Source organism: Mytilus galloprovincialis, chromosome 1, assembly GCF_965363235.1.
Source record: "Mytilus galloprovincialis chromosome 1, xbMytGall1.hap1.1, whole genome shotgun sequence".
NCBI classification, from domain to species: Eukaryota; Metazoa; Mollusca; class Bivalvia; order Mytilida; family Mytilidae; genus Mytilus; species Mytilus galloprovincialis.
This window is the reverse complement of record NC_134838.1, coordinates 34,458,772-34,482,923: the sequence shown is the minus strand read 5'-3', so window position 1 is coordinate 34,482,923 and position 24,152 is coordinate 34,458,772. Positions and strand designations below refer to the sequence as shown.

Genomic DNA, 24,152 nt, shown 5'->3' with positions numbered 1-24,152 from the left:
CTGATTTCTGATATTTTTTACTAATAAAGAATTGCATTCAAATAAATAATGGTATTCATTGCCAATTGCAGTTAAACACAAATTACATGTCCTCTCTTCTTTTGGAATGTTATACCATCTTCCAAGCTCTACTGGAATTTTTACATTGCAGCATCTTAATTTTGAAATATATTTACGTTTGAATGGTGTTAATTTTAAAAGATAGTTTTCTAAGCCAAAGATTGTTTTAAAAAGTCCATAAAATTCTCCTCTGGATGAGTTGTCAATTTGACTATGCAATTGTTGAATGAATGAATCTTAGTTTTTCTGTCAGTATGATTTTTAGTTGATTTATATCTAATGGTGATTGCTGAGTCCAAACATAGCTTAGTCCAGCATTGTCTAGGATCGATTTGATATAATCCATCCATTTGAAAGTGTGATCATCTTTTAAGTTGAACATAATTTGATAAAGTATACTGCTCAGTTTATTTTCATTGGTGAGAAGTTTAAATAAGTTAATTGTGAAGACCACTGTTGTAGTACTAGTAGCATCTGTGTCCATGTTCATATAACATACACTTATTGACATAGTCATTTAATTGGGTAAACAATTGCATTTCGGTATACTGTCCATATAGACTGACAACAAGAAGATTAAGGTGAGCAAAATTTCAGTGGAATTCAGTGCAAGGATTGAGAGCAATTATTAGGGAATTATAGATTGCCACTTTGACTGTTTGTCTATCTAATTTTAAATTGTTTTCAGGCAATTATTTGAAAGTTTATTTTTAATTAGGATTGTACAATACCCTCTAATACATAATTTTTATGGAATGCAGGAGAAGTCGAATCTTCACTGTTGCTACAATTAACCATTCTAGAGGTTTGCATGCACTGTTTATCTCAAAATGTAGAATTGTTTTTGTTTAACATGAGTTTGCTAAGAGCTAGGATTAAACTATAGTGTTGCATTACCATCAGCCATAAAAAGTTCAATTTCCAGTGGTATCAAATCAATTCACAGTTCTGGCAATTTAAACTTCTCCAACAACCAGGAGTAAACTTAATTGCTCCTTAAGGGTAAGCAAATCCTACTCTGATTTTAAATTTAGTGATTAAATATGTCCAAATTCAGTGATGTCAAAATCAATAAGTTGAATAGGTGGTTTTATGTGACACAGATATTTCATAATATTCAAACAAATCCTGCTAGCATCTGTAAAACTTTTAGAATGGATGAATTCAACTTAACCATAATAAAGAAAACTTTGGCTTAAAATATCTTCATTGTTAGCAAAGTTCTTCTATCAAATAAATTATGATACAAACAAAAGCCCTTGAACATCTTATGAACTTGGAGATATATATACCATATGCAGGCACTGCTGGAATGTTGCTTAAAGTCCTGTCATTTGAACTCTATTGCATAGTTACAAAATGTCTCTCAATTGCAATTATAAACCATCTCCATATTTTATTTAAAATGTATCTGTGGTATCCTGTATCTCAAGTTCAATAGGATAGATGCCAACAACATAGTCATACTTTGGATAATTCAGTCGAAGGACATTTATCAATATAAAATAAAGGGCTGCGCTTTAGCGCATGATACGCCCGTTGCTCTTTTAACTTGTCTTTTATGCTTTAAATGTATTGTCCCAAAATTGGAAAATCCCCCCTTTTTTAAGCATAAAAATTCATAACACGGAAATGTAAAATCTGAAATTTATAAAAGTTGAAAGGGAGCTTACATCAATAGATATAAACAATTCACCAAAGTTTCATGGACATTGGTGAAAGCCTTTTTGAGTTATTGTCCGAAGTGTTGAAAATCCCCCCTTTTTTATGAATAAAGCCCCATAAATCCAAAACTTAAAATCTGAAATTAAAAAAAAACGAAAGGGAGCTTACGTCAATAGATATAAACAATTCACCAAAGTTTCATGGACATTGGTGAAAGCCTTTTTGAGTTATTGTCCGAAGTGTTGAAAATCCCCCCTTTTTTATGAATAAAGCCCCATAAATCCAAAACTTAAAATCTGAAATTAAAAAAAAACGAAAGGGAGCTTACGTCAATAGATATAAACAATTCACCAAAGTTTCTTGGAAATTGGTGAAAGTGTTTTTGAGTTATTGTCCGAAGTGTGGACGACGGACGGACAGACGGACGGACGGACAACGGTATACCATAATACGTCCCGTCCCGGGCGTATAAAAATGTGCAGTATATGATAAAAATGTTTCCTTTGCATTTGTTAAGTGTCGAGTGATTTGTGTCATGAATTTACATATCATGTCCTGTCTTTTCCATTGAAAAATTAAGTTGAAGATATTAAAATATGTATTTATTTCATTTCAGTTAAAAAATTGTATACATTTTGTATTATTCTATTCATTTTAGTAATTCTCACATTCCCATCATCATCTATTTCACTAAAGAGTCTACAAAGACCATCTAAATCATCACAAGATATAGCTAAATGTAAGTGTCCTAATTTCAGTCCACTCTTTGCTGCTCTCTCGCATAAAGACTTTGACATTACTGGTTCATCAGACATATATACAGGTTAGAATGTTTTAAGTCGTGCTTCTTTACATCTAAATTCTGTAAGATAATTATGAACATACTCTACAGTAAAACTGTGATTAACGATATCTTGAAGACTGACTTTCAAGTTTTTCATTAATATGTTCAAGAGTTGTACATCATCCACTGCATTGTGAGCATTATAACTTCTTTTTAAAATGTCCTTTACAAGATTTTCTTGTTTATAAGACTTCCTACCAGGAATTTTTTTTTTAAATATGTGAAGTGTGTCTGAAAAACCAAAAACTTTGCAATGAAATTCATTCAAGAGATTAACTGAGCTCAGTTGTGCAACAATAATTTTAGAGTCAAAACTTTTACAGTTATGAGCAACTAGGACTGCTTTATGTGGAAGCCATTTTATGAATTTTTCTAGACCCACAGATTTTGACAAAGTTTTTACTTTTTGTCCTTTATAATATAGAGAGCAGCCATCACTACATAAGCCTGTAACTTCAGAAGCTTTAGGATTAATAGGTTTGGTTGGTAATATATATTCTTGGAACGTTTGGAACTCCATGTCTACGATTTGTGGTGTTATCTGAACAACTTCTGCACATATTTGAACTATATCTGCATCATAACCTACAATAGAAATATTTCAGTGATGGCTAAATTTAATTAAGTAATGACATATCTTTTAATGCAAAATTTAAATCAATTGTAACCCATCAAAATAAATATAAATATTTATTCAAACCCTTCAACTGTATTTTTATTTCTTGTTACTGGGGGTGTTTTGCTGCATGTATACCAATCCTTTCAAAATATTAATTAAAGAGATACACACCATTTTTAGTAAACTGTTAATTTCTTTATTCCTCACACAGTGAATGACTACAAATACATTGGTATTACTTTGCATTATCAATCACAACTATCAATGTTTTGGTGACATCAATCACAACTATCAATGTTTTGGTGGTATTTTGGTGACATCAATCACAACAACTATCAATGTTTTGGTGGTAATTTGATGACATCAATCACAACAATCAATGTTTAGGTGGTATTTTGGTGACATCAATCACAACTATCAATGTTTTGGTGGTATTTTGGTGACATCAATCACAACAATCAATGTTAAGGTGGTATTTTGGTGACACCAATCACAACTATCAATGTTTTGGTGGTATTTTGGTGACATCAATCACAACAATCAATGTTAAGGTGGTATTTTGGTGACATCAATCACAACTATCAATGTTTTGGTGGTATTTTGGTGACATCAATCACAACTATCAATGTTATGGTGGTATTTTGGTGACACCAATCACAACTATCAATGTTTTGGTGGTATTTTGGTGACATCAATCACAACAATCAATGTTAAGGTGGTATTTTGGTGACATCAATCACAACTATCAATGTTTTGGTGGTATTTTGGTGACATCAATCACAACTATCAATGTTATGGTGGTATTTTGGTGACATCAATAACAACTATCAATGTTTTGGTGGTATTTTGGTGACATAAATCACAACAACTATCAATGTTTTGGTGGTATTTAAATGGTACCTGTATTGTGAGCTTTAAGTCTTATTTTGTCTATAGCATCAGTTATGAATTTTATATATAAAATAACACAACCTAAGTAAGTCTAGCAAAATGTGAATCCACTAAAAATTCTCTATCTCTTTGTCTGTAACTAAGGAAGCAGACATTTTGTATTGCGGAATGTATTGACATGTAATTTCTACAAAGCAAAAAAACTCACATGTTGCACCTAAAAATCTTCTTTTTATCAAATTTTTATTACATTCTTGAGGGGCCAAGAAGCCAGAAAATGCTGGTTGTTTACTTTTGATGCTGGGAGCATACTTATGACTTCACCTAGTTAGGTACCAAAGAAGATAACATCTTTTCACAGAATTTTCTATAATGAAAATTTTAAACTGAAATAATGATTGAAATTTAATTATAAATTTGTTTTGCATTAGAAAAGAGATAACATCCGTCGGTAGTTTAACTGTCACAAATACTGTTTACCTGTCTCCAATACGCGTCGACAGGTAAACTAAATTTGCGACAGTAAAACTACCGATGAACGTCTGCAAAGCTTCAAATACAATACAGTAATCTCTTAATCGATCTGTATACTCTGGTACAAAGAGTCTGCAGAATCTAATATTAAATAAAGCTTACCAAAACCTGTAGTTTCTAAATCAAAAGTTACTACAGAAACATTACAGCCATCATCACTCAAATCTATTGGTCTTGAAACTAGTTGTTTTCTATATTCAGGAATAAATGTCTCAATGTTTTTGGTAGAAGACACATGATTTGCATGTTCTCTTTTAATCCCAGCATCACAATTGTCATCTCCTGAAAATCAAATTAAAAATATTTATAAATTATAGTATACCCATAACTATAACATGCAACAATGTGTACAAGGTTTTTGGAATACTAAATAGATATTTTTCTTTCAATATAGATAGGTGAGCTCTGAGTAAAACCAATATGTATCCAAACTGTGTTTGGAACCAAACTATGTTTGTTTTAAATTAAAAACCATAGGACAAGTATATGAATAATTTAATATAGGTCACCTATTTGGATGACACTTGCAATCTTTAACAATGAGCAAATCCCATACCATAGAGTAAGCCTTTTAAAATATCCCCAGCATGACATAATGTGAAACATTTCAAATGAGAAAAGAAAAGCAACAGCCTGACTTATGGTAAAAACATCGAAAAAAAACCCATAAATTAAAGGTTTTTTAACAGTTTTTCTAAAGTCTCTGTATCATATCTCATTTGTTGTTCCCGTGCACCAATATTGAATGAATGAATGAATATTTAATTGCAGCAGCAAACATAATATATAATGTTGAGTTGAAAAAAATTGCTGTTTCTTTAATTAAACATTTAAATTTATGCTTAGTCTAAATTAGTCAAATTCATAAAAAATGGTATCTAATGAATAATAATGAATCCCAGTACATACCTGACACATGTAATAAACCACTTTCAGGTTTTTCTAGTTTCTGTGTTGATTTTTGGACTTTTGTGAATGTTGATCTTTGTGTCTTAGAGCTGCCAAATGTCGTTGGTAATGATTTAATAGTTTGTAACTTTGCTGATGACTTGGATGTTTCTATTGGTACTGATTTTGAAGAAGATTCAAATGATGATGATTCCCAAGATCTTTCAAATACTGTTGTTGGTATCAAAGGTGTTCCAGATGCTGAAACTGAGTTGTGTATTGTTTCATATAGTGATGTCTGAGATGTAGCATATGCTTTTATTGAAGCCTCTGATGTTCCAGATTTTGACCTTGATTTCTGTGCTGTACAAGTGTTGATAGCTTGTAATGATCTTTCTTTCTCTGGTGGCATTATCGAAGATGAGTGAGATATTCCAAAAGCTGAAGTGGTTATAGGACATTCCCTAGAATTCAAATTTAATGCCTCAGTTGTTCGTAGTTTTAAGATTTCAGTAGTTGCCTTATTGCCATTATTAAATGCCCAAAAGTCTGATGATGATCTTTCTTTCTCTGGTGGCATTATCAGAGATGAGTGAGATATTCCAAAAGCTGAAGTGGTTATAGGACATTCCCTAGAATTCAAATTAATTGCCTCAGTTGTTCTTAGTTTTGAGATTTCAGCAGTTGCTATATCACCATTATTGGAGGCCCCAACGTTTGATGTTTGTTTTTGCATCATTGTAAACATTGGTGGTGTATTAGACATTTCAGGCTTCATTGTTGTAACCTGAGGCTGCCTAAATGGAGCTAATGATTTTTGGAATGTTCCAAATGTTTGTATTGGTGTTGAAGATGTTTTACATATTACTGATGATGATGTCTGAACATTTCCTAATGTCATTCTGTCTGTCTCTGATGTCTGATGTGTTCCATGAGTGTTGGATGATGTCCCAATGGATCCTGACGCGTCTATTGTTTCAAATGTTAAAGCCACAGAAGTGCTTGTTTTTGTTGCTGACATTCGATGTGTTCCAAATGCTGTAGTTGATAGCAGTGATGTGCTAGTAGTTGGTGCTGATGTCACTTGTAATCCAAATGCTGGTGTTGATGGCAGTGATGTGCTACTTCTTTGTGCTGATGTCAGATGTGTTCCAAATGCTGGTGTTGGTAGCAGTGATGTGCTAGTTGTTGGTGCTGATATTGGATATGGTCCAAATGCTGGTGGTGATAGCAGTGATGTGCTAGTTGTTGGTGCTGATATTGGATATGGTCCAAATACTGGTGTCGATATCAGTGATGTGCTACTTCTTTGTGCTGATGTCAGATGTGTTCCAAATGCTGGTATAGAAAGCATTGATGTGCTAGTTGGTGTTGCTGAGGTCTTATCTGTTTTAATTGCTGGTATTGATACCATTGAATTGGCAAATGTTGATGTCTGAGGATTTCCAAATGTAACTTTTGATACCAGAGATGTGGCAACTGTTGATGCTGATGTCAGAGGTGTTCCTAATGTTGGTATTGGTGGTTGAGGAGCTCTAAATGTTGGTGTTGAAACCCAAGATGTGGAATTTATTGGCAATGTTGACTGAGGTAGTCCAACTGATGGTGTTGATTTATTAGAATTTCCAATTAAAACTTCTGATGTCTCTGATTTTGTACAGAAAGACGTTGAAGCAAGTGATTTGCCAAATATGGTCTGAGATGCTGATGTTGATATCCAAGATGTGCTTAATGAAGGTGTTGATGTTCTAGGTATTGCTGCTGCCATTGTAGATATTTCCCTGTTTTGTGTTGATGTTTCTGATATTTGAGATGCAAGTGCTGCTGTCTCGGATGTTCCAAATATTGGTGTCCTTGACAATCTTGAAGAAGAACTAAGTGTATCACATGTTATGGTATCTCCAGATGAGCTTTCCCTAGATTTGTTGTCTGAACTTTTGACCATGACCTCTGATTTGTCCTTGACAACATATTCCTTGGAAATTGTACTTTCATTGATTTCAGATGTTATTTCTGTCTCTAAAGGTTGCAATTCATAGTATTTGCTAAATGATGAACCATTTTGTTTTGGCAAATCTTTGCTATAAGTATATTTACAAGACTGAGGTTGATCTATTCTTTCAGATAGTTCTGTTAATCTTTTTTCCACTATAAATCCATTATTGTAAAAGACTGACTTTCCTCCAAACTTGGCTGAACTATTGCTATCGCCTGTCAAATAGAATTCACTGCTTGATTTTGAATAACCATTTAGATGTGATGTCATATCAGATTTAGAACTTAAACCAGCCGATCCCATCTGGCAATCATCTAGAAATAAAGCAGAAGAATAATGACATATCATTGATGTATTACAAAACATAACAAAACACAAAAAAAAACATTAAAAAAACCCAACCAAAACATAACAAAATATAACAAACAGAATAAAACATAACATGTCAGGACTTAATGCAAAAGTTAAAATATCCATGGAACCCTGTCTCTCACCTGCGATTGCTGCTGACAAGACGATGAGTGACGAGAAAAGCTCACTGCGATCTTTTGGGTTTTTATCTGGTAATCATCTATTTTAGTTTGTGAAAGACTGCACAAAAGAAAAATTATCTTTCTGGACAAAATTGAGAGAAACACATCTTTCAAAGGCAATTGACAATTTTAGTTAAGTTAAAATTAGATATTATTTTGAGAGAAATAATGCTGTTTACAATTTCTCTCTATCTATATTTATAGTTTTTGCAAAACACAAAAAATTGTCAAAATTAGTCTTTGAGGTCATACATATGATAAAATATTAACTGTAATAACTAAAAACACACTTTTAGGGTCATGTGATCTAAAAGGCGGATCTTAAAAAGTTTGAGCATGGTGGAGAAGAAACAGTAGCAATTGGTAATGTTGTCAAGCTGCAATATTTTTAAATCTACCGTGGATTCATTTATTTTCATAATGTGAGGAAATTTGCATGTTTGTGGATATTTAATTTCATAGTTTTGGCAAAGTCTGCATACATTCCATTGGAAAATTTGTAATTCTATGAATATTTAAATTTGTGGTTCCCCTGTACCAACGAAAATTGGTTTCCAACAAATATTAATGAATCCACAGTATCTAGTTTGAATTGCTTATAGTTTATAATTCATAAGACTTAACAGTAGTAGAGTGAGGTGCTCATTTTCGCCAGGGACACAATTTCACCGTTTTATGATTTTGAGGTGTAAAAACTTCAAAGGATGGCTGAAAAGGAAGAAATATGCCGGTAAACTATATTTTAATAACAAATATGATTATTTTTTAAACTGAGACAAAATTTCGTGACTTGCCTCAAAGAACCCAAAAAACGGGCAACGATTTTTCTGCAAATTTCCTGAATGAAAACCACGATTTTTAAAGAAGTTTTTATACTAACTATTTGACTGATTGCCCAAAATTTCAGTTATTTACACCTTTGAAATTTCATCTATAATAAAATTGATTTGATAAACATTATTTAAAGCTGCAGTGATTTGGTTTTAAATAGATATGTAAAAAAGGCAAATATGTGTCCCCCTTTGATAAAACATCAGGAAATTTCAAACACCCTTTAATCTAACTTTTCAGATGATTTTTTTCCAACAAACATGTTTTTAAGCTAAGAAATATTTGCATTTGAAGTTATCTTCATATAAAAATATCAGTATATTTCAAAAACATAATAACCTGAACATAAGCTGTAGAAAACATGGAAAGATATGGCGAAAATGAGCACCCCACTCTACATGTATTTACTAAAGTATAATAATCTCCTTTAATTTTTAATCATAATGAATATATTTGTTACCTTGAGCTTCTGATTCCTTATCAGTACTTGATGACACAACTGATAACTTGTCAATATTACTGTAATGACTCTCTTTCCCTACACTGTGACATTTATCTTTTCTAGGCATATCATATAATGCTATATCATCTTCAGTAGATGTTAGGTGGAACTCCTTAAAAATAAAATAAATGTTTAAGTAAGTAGGAATAAATGTTTTTTGTTCTTTTTGTATTCATGGGTTGCTGTCTCATTGTGATGTACACCAAATCATCTTTCAATTATAAACAAAACTGGTGTTTTTGGGTCCTTTATAGGAAGGCTCTTTGAAATTATGTATGGTACAATGTAGATATAGATTCTTACATTGGTACCAGTAAATTATAAGATTTATCCAATCAAGATAGTTAAGTTATCGAAAATTCTAAGTCTTGGGAGGAATTTAAAATTGATTAAACTATTGAGATTGGATAAATCCAATAATCCACGAGTTACTGTGTAAGAATTGGTTCAAAATGGGTTCAATTGCCACAGAATTAAAGAAACAAAAATACACTTACTTCAATTTCTGTTTTCAGTTTTTCCAATGTTCCCTGCATATTTTTGGCTCCTGAGCTGACAAATACACTACTGTCTATTGGGCAGGTTACATGTCTGGCTTGCATTTTCTGTCTGACTGGAATCTATGAAGAATGCAAAATATTTTAATTGTAACCTATGCAAACCTGCAATCCCCTTTAATTTCTTGTTTATCTATAACTTTTCCTTTTATTTTTAATAATGGTATATTTGGCCAGCACAAAAATGCGGTTTTTTGTTGCTTATTATTACAGAATGATAATCATGAAAAAAATTTAATAACAAGTTTTTTGTTACTTGAATTGATTGTTGTTTGCTTTACGCCGTATTAGCACAAAATGGCTATATTGCTGCCAGAGCTAATTCAAATATTTTTTACAATTTAAAGTAAATTTTTAAAATCAGACAAAAGGTCCTTCAATCAACTAAAATTCAAGACTAAAGCAAATTGATTATTTACAAATAAAAATCAACACTAAAATTTTTGTTACTAAAAAATCCATAACCAGTACTCTACCTTATGTGGAGAAACCGGACTGCAATTTTCTTTCCATTTTCTTTTCTGTGGTGAACCTCTTCCAAATGTTGTACCAGGATGAAAATCTCTTTCAATTAATATATTAGACAGTATTGCTGCACTATCCTGAAAATTAATGCTCATTACTTTTAATAATAGAACTAGAGAGAATTCATGTATCAAAATTGATCTCATTCTATATTTATCAGAAAAATATCGAAAATTGAAAAAAATACTTTTAAAATTATGCTTACAAATTTTCCCTTTAACACGTTCTCATCTAAAATTAGAAATTCTCATATGCCACTTAACTTACTTTTGTGTGAAAAGGCTACAACATTTGTGATTATTGATATATTTCGCGTTAAAAACTCACTGTATAGCATTAATGATATTTGTTTGTCATCTTTTGGCAAGATTTGTGATCTTTCTTTGTAAATGCGAACCAAAATTTCATTATTTTATCATAAACCTTTTTCATAGGATGCTAGAATGAACTTTTTTAACACCAAGGAAATAGTTCAAGTAAATAAACCCTGAAAAGATACTCATTCTGCATTTTTGTTATACTTTTATGTCATTTTTGAAATATATACATAACATAGCATTTACCCATCTTTATTTCAGATGTTTCAATGAAAAGAATGCTAAATTAAGTCTTTTTTCTCTTACTTGTATTTGTCAGGTCTGTATGCCTGCATACCACCCTGGTGTATGCTAAAACCTTACTGTATGCATATACAAGTATTTTTCAGGTCTGTATGCTAGCATATCGGCCTGGTTAATGCTTATTTCTCACTCTATGCATATACTAGCATTTTTCAGGTCTGTATGCTAGCATACCGACCTGGTTAATGCTAAACTCTCACTCTATGCACATCCTAGTATTTGTCAGGTCTGTATGCTAGCATACCGACCTGGTGTATGTTAAACTCTCACTCTATGCATATATACTAGTATTTGTCAGGTCTGTATACTAGCATACCGACCTGGTTAATGCTAAACTCTCACTCTATGCATATACTAGCATTTTTCGGGTATGTATGCTAGCATACCGACCTGGTTAATACTAAACTCTCACTCTATGCACATCCTAGTATTTGTCAGGTCTGTATGCTAGCATACCGACCTGGTGTATGTTAAACTCTCACTCTATGCATATATACTAGTATTTGTCAGGTCTGTATGCTAGCATACCGACCTGGTGTATGTTTAACTCTCACTCTATGCATATACTAGTATTTTTCAGGTTTGTATGCTAGCATACCGACCTGGTTAATGCTTATTTTTCACTCTATGCATATACTAGCATTTTTCAGGTCTGTATGCTAGTATACCGACCTGGTTAATGCTAAACTCTCACTCTATGCACATCCTAGTATTTGTCAGGTCTGTATGCTAGCATACCGACCTGGTGTATGTTAAACTCTCATTCTATGCATATATATAAGTATTTGTCAGGTCTGTATGCTAGCATACCGACCTGGTGTATGTTAAACTCTCATTCTATGCATATATACTAGTATTTGTCAGGTCTGTATGCTAGCATACCGACCTGGTGTATGTTAAACTCTCACTTTCTGCGTATATAAGTATGTGTCAGGTCTGTATTCCTGCATACAAATCTGGTGTATTTAGAACCTTATATATATTTTTTTTGGTATAGTTAAGGTCTGTATGCCTGTATACGAACCTGGGATATGTAAACCGATTTTTTTATAATTTTGGCTTTTTTTTCTGCTAGGTACTTGTTTGCCTGCATGGATTCTAAAATTTTATTCTGGATTGTATTGGCAAGTCTGTATGCCTGAATGCTAAGTATTTTCTGAGTAGTAATATTTCTTATTACTTATGTTTGCATACCTCCCTTAGAAAATAAGGAGATGTGTATGATTGTGAAATGAAAAGGTCGAATTCCATGGATGTAAGGAATTACTTATGTATAGCCTTCAACTTCATTTGAATTTGAATTTGAAAGAAAGCTCTTAATTCTTAACTGCAACACTCAGGGGTTTATTCTCGTATACCAACCCGCTTTTCAATAAACCCTTGTAAAACAATGGAATTCATGAGTTTGATTGTCGGCATAACAACATATAATCCTATACCCATTGGAACATAAAAGTTTGCATATTTGTTTGACATTTTCAGTTCACGTTATTCTTGCATACAACACTGGTGTACGGTGAAAACTTATTTTATTTTTCTTGCATGGATACATACAAGCTTTAATTGCTTGTATACCAATCTATGTTTTATTGAATTGCAGTTTTACATACATTCTAGTATTGTCAAACCAAGCTGGTGTTCAGTAAGCTTGTGTTATTGTGTATGGTTTGCCCCCAGTCTTAAATGTCTGCATATTTGGTGGCACTTATTAGATATTAAGCAAGCTGAATGGTTTGCATTCTAACCAGCCTTATATTGTATTCATATTTTGAATTGCAAAACTATCATTTTTCATCATTCTCAAAGTTATAGACTGCAAGAGGGGCGAAAGATACCAGAGGAACAGTCAAACTCATAAATCGAAAATAAACTGACAACACCATGACATGAAATATACAAATTAAAGTACACAAAAAACAGCATAGAAAAACAAACAAAGTCTGAGCAAAACGAACCCTAACCAAAAACTAGGGATTATCTCAGGTGCTCTAGAAGGGTAAGCAGATACTGCTCCACATGTCCAACAGTGGCACCGTCGGGTTGCTCATGTTTTTACAAACCCGATAACTAGCTTTATACAGTAAGTCAAATTCATGAAAAGGAAAGGGGATTGTAGTTATGACGTGAGAAACATATCCGATATCATCTGTGAAACGGTTATTCCATAACGGTCAACCAACTATATACTATGGTAACAATTGTGTATACACTGGAGTTGTAAAAACAAATCCTTCAACCAGGAAAGCCAAAGAATTGATGCCTTTTCTAGTGAAGCCATGCATACATTATTAGCAGGAACAGCAAAAAGACTGGTGTTGTTCATTGGTGTCATAGTTTTCTAGGAAGGCATTGGTTTAACCTATCCAGTCACTAAGAAGTGTTACAATTAAATTCATAAGCAACACATAAATAGTTACATGAAAGGTATAGCCAATGTTTGAAAAATGCTGAAACGAGAAATGGAAACTACATATTATATACATATATATATGCGAGTAAATATTTTACACTTCACAAATTTAACATTGATGTGGTGTGGTCAACTACATCAAAGATTTGATGGTCAGTTATACTTAATTTGTTGAATGATCTTGCATCTTGATTATTAAATGTGACAGTTTGTACGGTACATGAGTTGCACAGTAGAAATGAAATAACATTTGGACGTTTATCAAAGCAAGGTTTAATCTAATTTAAGGACAGCGGTTCATAGCACGATTTTGTAAGAAACTTTTTGTATTGATCACTTATATTGGTGTAGTAGCTTGAACATATCAGGTTGGGTTTTTCAATATTATGTGTTGGCAACAAATACCTGCACTGGAAAATAACATTAAGTCAGGGGTAATCCGTAATATATGTGTAATTCAGGTCTCTGGGGATATAAACTCTAAGCCGGGAATGTCACAGTATATACCCTGTCTGAGACCTGAATAACATATAATATATGGTGAAATATTTAATAGCTATTTCCTTATGTAAACGGGCAAGAAGGATTAGATCCCAGATACATATATCCAAAGTAATGACTGTCAAAAATACACAGAACAAAGACCCATTTAGCGTTACATTTATATCACAATTACTGATTTTAAAGTTTATATGAACTAAGGGTTCTTTATAGTGGTTGAATTGAACTCGTTCCCTTGAAAAACAAATTGTCGCCATGCATGTGATTGATTGAAGATCAATGAAATATGTCATTTCCTTAGTAACATTCATATTTCCAATTTGAACACTCTTGAAATGTGCTGTTCTAATCCTTTTGCAATAAATTTATGTATAATTTGTTTGAATTACATCTTTTCTAAAAAAAACTAAAAAGCTAAACAAAAGACGGTCAAAGCTACGTTTTCTTTTTCATTGTATACATGCTAGTAGTCAGCTATTAAAATTGTAACTAACACGTAATAATATGTAGATTTATAAAAAGTTTGCCAATGAAATCTCCTTGTTTTATTGGTCATTAACAATACAGGGATGAATCTTAGTGCTATTGTTATAACATTAAGGGGCTTTATCACAACTATTAGTGAAATAAAGTATCTGAAGTATCTTAAAAAAAGATGTTCATAAATTACCCTGTTACAGTATTGATTTAAACAGTCTAGTGGCAGATTAAGATATTTTCATAAAGGAGGAGGGGGTTCCAGCCAAGGTTCAGTGATTCCTATATAATCAACCAAATGTTTCCCGCAAAAGCGGGGGGGGGGGGGGGGGGGGGGGCAGGTACCCTTTGTATCCGCCTATGGGACCCAACATGAAAAATAAGAAATGATAATGTATAGCAAAACAATTTACGAAAAAGAAAAACTGGAAAAATATGAACCAATGAAAACTTCAATAGTCAGGCTCCTGACTTGGGACAGGCATATAAAGACTATATAGTGTGGCCGGTTTTAACATGTGAGCGCTCAGCTTCCCCCTTTTTTTTACCTGGGACAGTTGTTTCCCTAAAAGTTGTAAGAATAAGACATGAATATCCAGAAGTTTCATAAGGGGGATGAGACAGGGAGGGCACTGCATGACTTCTTTAGAGATGGACGCTTCAGTACTGTTTCCCTCAATAAATCAACTAAAGTTTTTCCACAAAGCACTGGCATAGCACCCCCTCAGATTCTACCTCTTGTATGTGTACGTACTACATGTTCAAGCCGACCTCCAAAAAAGAGGGTGTTAAATGAAATCGTGAAAAATGTACAAAAACAGCTAGGTTTACGTACCATAAATACATCCGACATTCTGTTGTGCTTCTGGTTTATTCAAATCAAGATAATAGAGCGTATTTTTGTCCATTTTCTTCTCCGTGAGGGGAACTCCTTCATTGATCATTCAAATTGTTTACATTTATAAATGACGTCATCTAGATGGAGTGCGTGACTCCGCAGATAAATAGTCCTTTTTCTTTGACTTTTTAATAATTACCAATAGGTCCAATACCAAGTATAAACAAAACAGGTTGTTTTGTAATCAATTGCTATTATTTTAATTAAGTGTACTGGTAAAGTAACTTGTGTAAGTTAAGGCTATCCGTCTATATCCCTCCGCCTTACGTCATAAGGTCCCTGACGTCATATAAATTTTTGTCAACAACTTCGAACCTTGTACAAATTATGATCGCCTCATTTTTCCGTAATTTTAATTTGCAAACAAAACAGATAACTGTCAGGTCAATAAAGCGATCATAGTCATGGAACTTGAGAATTGGTTTTCATTTATAGATTTACAACAGTGAACGCTTTACCGGTTTGCCTTGCAAATTAACGCTTTTCTGTTTACCAACGGGAGAAAATAAAGAGGTCAGTGGTAGGCTTTTAGTTTTTAAAAAAACTCGAAATCGGCAATAAAGTAAAACCACAACTATACTGACGCAAAGGATTTTTTTGAACACCCAGGTTCGTATGCTATCATACAGACCTGTGAAATACAACATCTGATTCAATATTTGCTGTTCTGCATACACCAGGTGCGTATGCTAGCATACATACCTGAGAAATGCAATGTATTAATTAAATGTAGACATTAGCATACACCAGGTACGTATGCTAGCATACAGGCCTGAGAAATGCAAGTTAATTTATTACAATTCAGTTCAGCATACACCAGGTGTTAAATATGCCAGATTCACGATTTCCAAGTGCTTGATAAAATAAAAATGTGTTTTTTCCTTTATTTTTCTCGTTTTTGCATAAGTTTGTCTTATGAGCAATAATTCGACCTATTTGAGTACGAATTATGACAAATTACCGTTAGTGAGAATTTCTAATTTTAGATGAGAACGTGTTCTTTTAATCATAGAAAAATTCTGTCAGAGTTTCATAAAATTCCTTAATGATTTAAATAAGTTATTAATGTGTAAAAAAAATCTTTAACCATATACTGAAACTAAATGTTATAATCTCCATGTGAGCTTCCTTAACAAAATGTTGCAGGTTTGACAAAAATAAAATTGACTTACATCTGCTCTCCTTGGAAATAAATTCAGTCCTGAATTGGACTTTTCTGTCAATGATGACTTCTTCAGACTTTTAGTATTGTACTGTGCTGACCAATTCATAATTTTTCGAGAATCTAGAAGGAAACAAAGTTTTATTTACCAAATTAATGTATTGATTTAAAAGTTAAATACTAATATATGCATGAAATTACACATGTTTTGATATTATAGTAGCTTTCATAATTGGTCAGAAAGCTGTAAAATAACAAACTGAAGTGAATATATTGGTAGAAATTGACAAAAGTATATGTGAATATTATAACAATATAAAGGCCTTGATCTCATGTAGATTAATTGTTAAATGTGCTTTTACTAGATCTGAACGATATTGCAAAAAAAACCTAAAAAGGTCACAATTTTTATGGAAAGTTCAAGAAGCTTATTCTGAAGTCATTATTTTTATGGAAAGTCAAAGAATTTCATTCTGTAATAAAGTTTATCTGAAGCAACCAGAACAATGAGCAAACTTGAAATGGTCAGTTTTTATTTGATAAACACACCCCACTACTAACCATGCACAGGTAAATACTTTCTCAAACATATCATTAGAAAAATAGCACATGCATATCATGTACATGGTAGTATTTATAAAATATTTGTGTTACCTGAGTTATGGATATTACGACGATTGATATTCAATTCTTTTAGGTTTTTTTCTTCTTGGGTGCTGGTTGGCTGATGTGGGTTCATAGAGGAATATCCACTTGAACATCCAGAATAATCACTAATGTTAGAAAAGTTGTCATCTAAAATAATAAATTATCCTAAGTAATAGGCCTGACTGGGCTTTCTTTATATCATCTTATTTACTTGAATAAGGTATTTTACCAGCAAAAATTTGTGGGTTTAATAACTGATTATCAAACAAAATGAAAGGGTTTTGATTTAATTTGAAAGTCATCTTGATTAATATGCATGGATATCACCACAGAGGTTGACATTAGTCCTACATAATAGTTTTCAATGCATGTTCAACAACAAAAAATTGAATGTCTGGATGTATGAATGTGAATAGTCCACAGTCATCAATTTCAGTAAACATGACTTTCTTGTATTAGCACTTTCTTCATTACACAACTTGAAGTTTAGGTGCACTTCCATATATTAACCAATTAAATTTTATGTTATAAATTAATTTCATTTGGATAATTATTTAAGGTTTAAACATCAGGCAATTTTTCTTCATTAAGGACTTCAGACTGAGACATATTTTCAACAATGAAACTTTTCATTTCTTTTTTCTATTTCTACCTAACGAGTCTTGATTATAAAATTAATCATATGTTGGTCTTCTTTTTTTCTTTTTTTTTTTATAAAATTTTAGAAAAATGATCTCAACATAATTTATATAAGGTAAGGACCTTGTAGTAAAAAACTCATGTTACAAGGATAACACAAATACATGTGGTTCCTTTATTTACTGCTTTAGCATATTATGCCTCAGTGGTTTGTGGTACCATGGTAAAGGGCTTTAATCCTCCACTGTGTTAAACCTAAGACAGCACACAGCATTTAGGCATAATGGTCGGCTTGGAGTCAAAATAATGTGTCCAAGTATGGTGATATGCTATCCTGTGCACATTAAAAATAAGGGTACATATGTCGTTAAAGTACATAGGCATGTGGCTTATTCATGTCACATTAACATATAAAAAAGAAGATGTGGTATGATTGCCAATGAGACATCTATCCACTAAAGACCAAAATGACACAGACATTAACAACTATAGGTCACCGTACGGCCTTCAACAATGAGCAAAGCCCATACCGCATAGTCAGCTATAAAAGGCCCCGAGAAGACAATGTAAAACAATTCAAACGAGAAAACTAACGGCCTTATTTATGTAAAAAAAAAAAAAAAAAAAAAAAAAATAAATAAATGAACGAAAAACAAATATGTAACACATAAACAAACGACAACCACTGAATTACAGGCTCCTGACTTGGGACAGGCACATACATAAATAATGTGGCGGGTTTAACATGTTAGCGGGATCCCCCCCCCCCCCCCTAACCTGGGAAAGTGGTATAACAGTATATAATGTTCTTCTTCTTGTATGCCTGTAAAAATTTGCAATTAGACATTATTTGAAACCCCAATCTAGCATTATCATCATTCTCATAATGCTATTACCATTATCTGTGTGCTCATTAATGTTTCCTATTTGTAATGGAAGCTGAGATGATGAAAATATACCAGTATTCTGAACATGTATTTGATCTTGTTGATGATGAATATCTTCTCTTGGCCCGGTGTGAGGAATCGATGTTGGCTTTGGAAAACAGGTATCACTGTCTCTGGAGTTATTTTTCTGGTTGCATGTATTTACTGGTGATCTTTCAACATTCTGATGTTGTTTGTCTCTATAAATTGTTTGTTTCTATGAAATTAAAAACAACATTATTGGCATAACAGAGTTTATATCTTTTGATTGCTTAAAGAATTCTATTCCATCAAATTTTGGAGGAAAAAATAAGGGAAAAATATATGTATTGTAATACAGTTGAATTGAAAAAAATTATTACATATCTAATTTCATTGAAAATTGTTATCTTTGAAAACTACTAGGTTATAAGGGCAAATTCCGAAACAATGACAACTCTGTTATACATGAAACTAAATATTATGGTTGGTTGGTTGTAAAAACAATTGTTGTCTGAGACTGTCACCCTTCCCTCCATTTTTTCCTTGAATATTCCTCAGCAAATGAACATATAAAAACAATGTTTTGAATTTAGGTTTATCGATGCCTGTGACCATATTCATATTGAAACACCTGTAAAAAGATGCTATTTTTCAAGTTGTATTGGGGAAAAGAGCGAAAAATGAATATAGTTATGGGGTCAAGTAAGTGAAAATAACACAGATACCAAGGATTTTGGGGGTTGAATACTTGTTCATGATTATTTACACTCATCAGCCTCACGGCCCTCTTCCCATTTTGAGAAAATCTTTGGTACTTAAGAATTACTGCAAGGGAGATAACTGGTGGTATTATTCTATAAAAAAATTATGAGAACTTCTGTCCTAAAGACAGTAATTGGTTCTAAATGTTGTTTAAATGGTTATTAAACTATTGATGAGTGTTCTTAAAAGAAAACAGAAATTTAGCAGTAAGACAAAATTTTGTAATAAATTTAAAACATGTTAATAAAGGGAGATAAATTCAATAGTGTTAATCATTACAATTATTTCCCTTTGTATATATGGCCACAGACCACAATTAATTCCTCTATCACTTCTTTACAACGTTTTGTATCATTAAAAAAATTGCACAATGCACTTTTGTCAAATTTTTTGTGTGTGTTATGTATAGCACTAGTCCAAATATATATTCAAAATTCAGAAAGATTGAAGCAATCACTTTTACAAATTTAGCCAATACACATCCATACCCCTATTGACAAGTCAAGAGATGTTCCGAAAACTGTAAATATTGTTTTAATTTACGGATTAAAAGGTACCACGTAAAGATAAGGAAATGCTTATTTTTCCGGGGAATATCATTTTAATCCTGATTTCTGTACTATAGTATATCACTTCTGTCCTTTTTTAATGGTTGACATCACGATTTGGTTGAACATTATGAAATTTCATTTCACAAATGTTTATAGACATGCTCTGATTGTTGTACATTTGAAGTTATTTAAGACAAGTCAATGATTGTATACATATGTACTGCCTTGTTCTACGTTTGCACAAAATCTTCTATAGATTTGGAAACAACAAAAATCCCCCATAGATAAGGAAATTACAAAACTCGCCATAGATTAGGGTTTAAAAATATATGCCATAGATTTGGAATGGCATTATGTCCTATTTACTATAGATGACGAATCTGCCATAGATTTGGAACCAACCATAGATTTGAGTCCTACATATATACATGACATATATGTAAAAATAACATCTGCATGCCTTATATATCATGTACTGTAGTACGACACTATATTAAAACTGATGTGGAAAGGTAACAACATGCCACCGAAAGCATGGTTCGAATCCCGGCGAGGGAAGAACAAAAAATCTGGGAAAGCAAATTTACAGATCTGTGAGATCTAACACTGTTGGGTTGATGTTTAGACAAGTTATATATGTACCGATTATCAGGTTGTCTGCATGTTGATATCGTAAAATATCAGCTGTGAGACATAATATGATTTTTTTTGTCGAGTAAGCACAGCGAACGAGATCAAAAAGCCTTCGTATTATGTCGAGCAGCTGATATTTTACAATATTAATATGCCGATAACCTGATAATCAATTTATCGGGCTGTATTTGCGTCTTTTGGAAGTATTGTCTTAGTTTTACCAGGAACCGGAAGTTGACTTGATAAGTTCGGGTCAAACTTATCAACGTCGGTTCAAACATTATGACGTCGCTGATATAGGCCAGGTCAAGGTATTTGACGTCACAAAGCCATGATATGGAGTTTTATTAAGAGCTGAGCAGATTGATATAGACAGTTGGACGACCGATAAATATAATTATTGTATGGCAATATAATATTTCCCACAGAAAGTAACCAAAATTTAGCGTGCAATAAATTCTAATATTGCACTAGTGCAATAAACCTTTAAAATTCATGACGTCATCAACGATCAAATCTTAGTTTAAACCAGTTTTTACTTTTAAATATTATATTGCTATACAATAAAAGGGTTATTGCATGAATATTGGGGAATATTGTCCCTCGTAGAACATATATTGCACTCGCAAGCTCGTGCAATATAAAATTCTACTCGAGACAATATTCCCCAATATTCATGCAAAAACCCTATATTATTAATGTAGATTTGAGTCCTACATATATACATGACATATATGTAACAATAACATCTCCATGCCTAATATATCATGTACTGTAGTACGCCGTTAGATTAAAACTGACGAGGAAAGGTAACACACGGCCACCGAAAGCTTTATTATTGTGAAGCCAGGTGTTCGTGTGGTCTAGCAGGACGGCTACAGTGCAGGCGATTTGGTGCCACGATATCTTAGTAGCATGGGTTCGAATCCCAGCGAGGGAAGAATAAAAAATTTACGAAAGCAAATTTACAGATCTAACATTGTTGGGTTGATGTTTAGACGAGTTGTATATATATATATATATGCTATAAAATCTATCAGGAGTTGTCTCCCATAGAACTAGGACTATAACAATTATGTAATTTTTCCAGGTCACAGTGGCACCCTAAAAAACTTTATTTTTTTTGTTAATACATGTAACATGGTTTATCATCATTTTACTTAGTGTGAATGTATATTAATGTTTTTAGTTTCAATGTACTTTAAGCATTCTAATCATTCTAATCATTTACTGTGCTTTATTTTGTGATTTAATTTATTGTGTAGATCAAATTTTGGGCACCATGATTGGTTAATGAAGTTATCTTATCTTATCTTATGCAATGATTGTGTATAATGTTTCATTGTTTCTTATTGGGTGTTTGCTACTTTATAAGTTGAGAATTCTACTTTGCTTGCATTCTTAAAAGCTGAAGTTTGCTTAAAAGAGAAGAAGCAAATGTAAATATTCAAGTCTTTGGATAAATCTGACAGGCGATCAAATCCACAACCTCCTGCACTGACTCAATTAGACAATTTATTATTGTGTATAGTTGTTATAACATTATATATATATATATATATACAAGAATATAAAAGATCTTATATATGATTATACAAAGGGCATACTGAAGAACTAACCATAGTAAAAGGCCATGTAATATGTTAATTTTTGAGAGGGGAAGGTAGGTTGGCTGCTTGAGTATTTTATACCTTAAAGTCTTTACTAGAATCCTGAGTGTTTATTCTTCCTGGTTTTACAGTGATGTATCTGGTCAACCATGATGGTGTTAACAAATCTTTCAGTGATCCAAATATGGACTGAAAAAGAAACAAAATGAAGTCAGATATGCAAGTTACTAGAAAGAATTTGGGAATAAAAAATGTATAAATATTCCAAGGAATATTCTTAAAACTTGATTTGTATGTATAAACTGGAAAAGGATCATAATGTGTAAACAATTTTTGATTGACTGAACTAAATAGAAAACTTTCATACCCATCTCTACAGACCTTTTGTAATGGACCTGTTTAGATCAACTCTCCGTATACATCTAAGGATCAAGCATTAATTTGTATTGTATAATTTGTAAAAAAAATGTTTTTATCAATTTGAGAATGCTAAAAGATCAATTTCCTAATCAGCCTCTTTTATCTCTCTTAATGTCTAACAAAATTAATAAATACCGTTGTCCTTGTGTCTTCCTCCTGAGGTTCTTTAGGCTCATGCTGTTTATCAGAGGTGAATAGTCTGAATAACCATTTTGGAGTTATTAAATCTTTTACAGTTCTAAATATTGACTGAAAACAGAGTAAAACTGTATACAAGAAATGTGTATCTGTTGAATCACTTAATGTTTTTTTTTTGCTGTCAGAGACACTTATTTTTGTTTTTTTTTATTGTTTTTTTTTTTTTTTTATTATTAAGGATGTGTAGATCTTTGTAAGCTTACATTTTCCATGCAGTGTGAGAATTTCCAGAATAGCAAATGTTCTTGCAACAGTAAAGTGTACCTCTAAGCAAGGTTTTATATATAGTTAATTCACTTCATTGTTTCTCTTTTTGACTAAACCACGTGGACTAAACATGCACTGGAATGTCTTGAAACAACAAACATAAAGAAAAAGCTTGAATTTACATTTATCAATTCCTTAAATAATCCTGAATACAGAGTCATGAACATCCCTTTTTGATTTTTTTACTGTTTTTGTATGTTTCATAACTGCATCTATAGTCTTTACCACTCTAGCAACTTTTAAAAATAAAATTCGATGACCAAGATGCAAGGGGTAGCACTATATATAGTTATTGTGAAGATTGTATGATAACAGCCTCGGAAAAAGAGCAACAATTAACAAATATGCAATATGTTGAAGTAAAATATTAAAGAAAAGCTTAAAATCTGAAGAAAAGAACAGAAAAGGGGGGCAATAGCTAATTCCACAAGCCCATTGTTGAATGCCCTAAGACTTACTTTTCGTTCACATGATTTGTGAATGCCATGTCGGAATTTGCTATTCCTCTTCATGCCAACTTTATTCTTGATCAGTCTACTTTGTCCATCTTGTGTTCTTCTGCAATTACTCTTACATCCCTGGCGGTAGCATTACGAATGAAATAAATTGGCATTTGCTGGTCTTTTTATAGAACAACTTTCACTTTCACTTTCACTTTCATTTTGGTTAATGAGTGATATGTGATTGTGGTATATATCATTGGAAGAATCAATGTTATAAAAAAAAGTAACTGGGAAAAAAACTCATAGGAAAATAAAGTCACAATATTATAGAAGCAATGGCTAACTTTTACTGTTTCTTTTTTTTCTTTTTTTTTGAAGATTTTCGTTACAAATTCATTCAAATGTTTTTAATAAATTCATAATGTTTGATAAAATTTAATTTTGTCATAGACATATGATTATCATAGTCATAAGTGTGACCTTTATAACAGACTTGTTTTCCGTTTACCGTATGGAACATGTATGTACATCTTCTTTTTTATATGTCTTGCCTTATGGGA

At 32.4% G+C, this 24,152-nt stretch overlaps 1 protein-coding gene across 3 annotated transcripts; it reads right to left on the bottom strand.

Annotated features, from left to right (window-relative positions):
- Positions 1–2,312: 2,312 nt before the first annotated feature.
- On the bottom strand, positions 2,313–23,758 carry LOC143072385 (uncharacterized). Of its 3 annotated transcripts, none has more exons than XM_076247292.1 (12): positions 23,608–23,758; positions 22,820–22,933; positions 22,346–22,453; positions 18,697–18,943; positions 17,168–17,308; positions 16,524–16,636; positions 10,397–10,522; positions 9,861–9,983; positions 9,322–9,475; positions 5,523–7,811; positions 4,716–4,895; positions 2,313–3,154 (listed from the first exon to the last, which is right to left on the bottom strand). In XM_076247292.1, the coding sequence occupies exons 1-12, from the start codon at positions 23,659–23,661 to the stop codon at positions 2,550–2,552; spliced, it is 4,254 nt and encodes a 1,417-aa protein (XP_076103407.1). In that variant the 5' UTR covers positions 23,662–23,758; the 3' UTR covers positions 2,313–2,549. The 3 variants fall into 3 exon arrangements, with proteins under 3 accessions (XP_076103407.1, XP_076103419.1, XP_076103417.1); XM_076247304.1 differs by having other exon boundaries at positions 5,523–7,712; XM_076247302.1 differs by having other exon boundaries at positions 18,760–18,943.
- Positions 23,759–24,152: the final 394 nt, after the last annotated feature.

Coding starts and splice junctions, on each gene's coding strand:
- LOC143072385 (XM_076247292.1), bottom strand. CDS start 23,661: ATGAAGAGGAATAGCAAATTCCGACATGGCATTCACAAATCATGTGAA. Junction 4,896..5,522: donor TGGTTTATTACATGTGTCAG/GTATGTACTGGG, acceptor TTTGATTTTCAG/GAGATGACAATTGTGATGCT. Junction 3,155..4,715: donor TTTAGAAACTACAGGTTTTG/GTAAGCTTTATT, acceptor TTTCTATTGTAG/GTTATGATGCAGATATAGTT.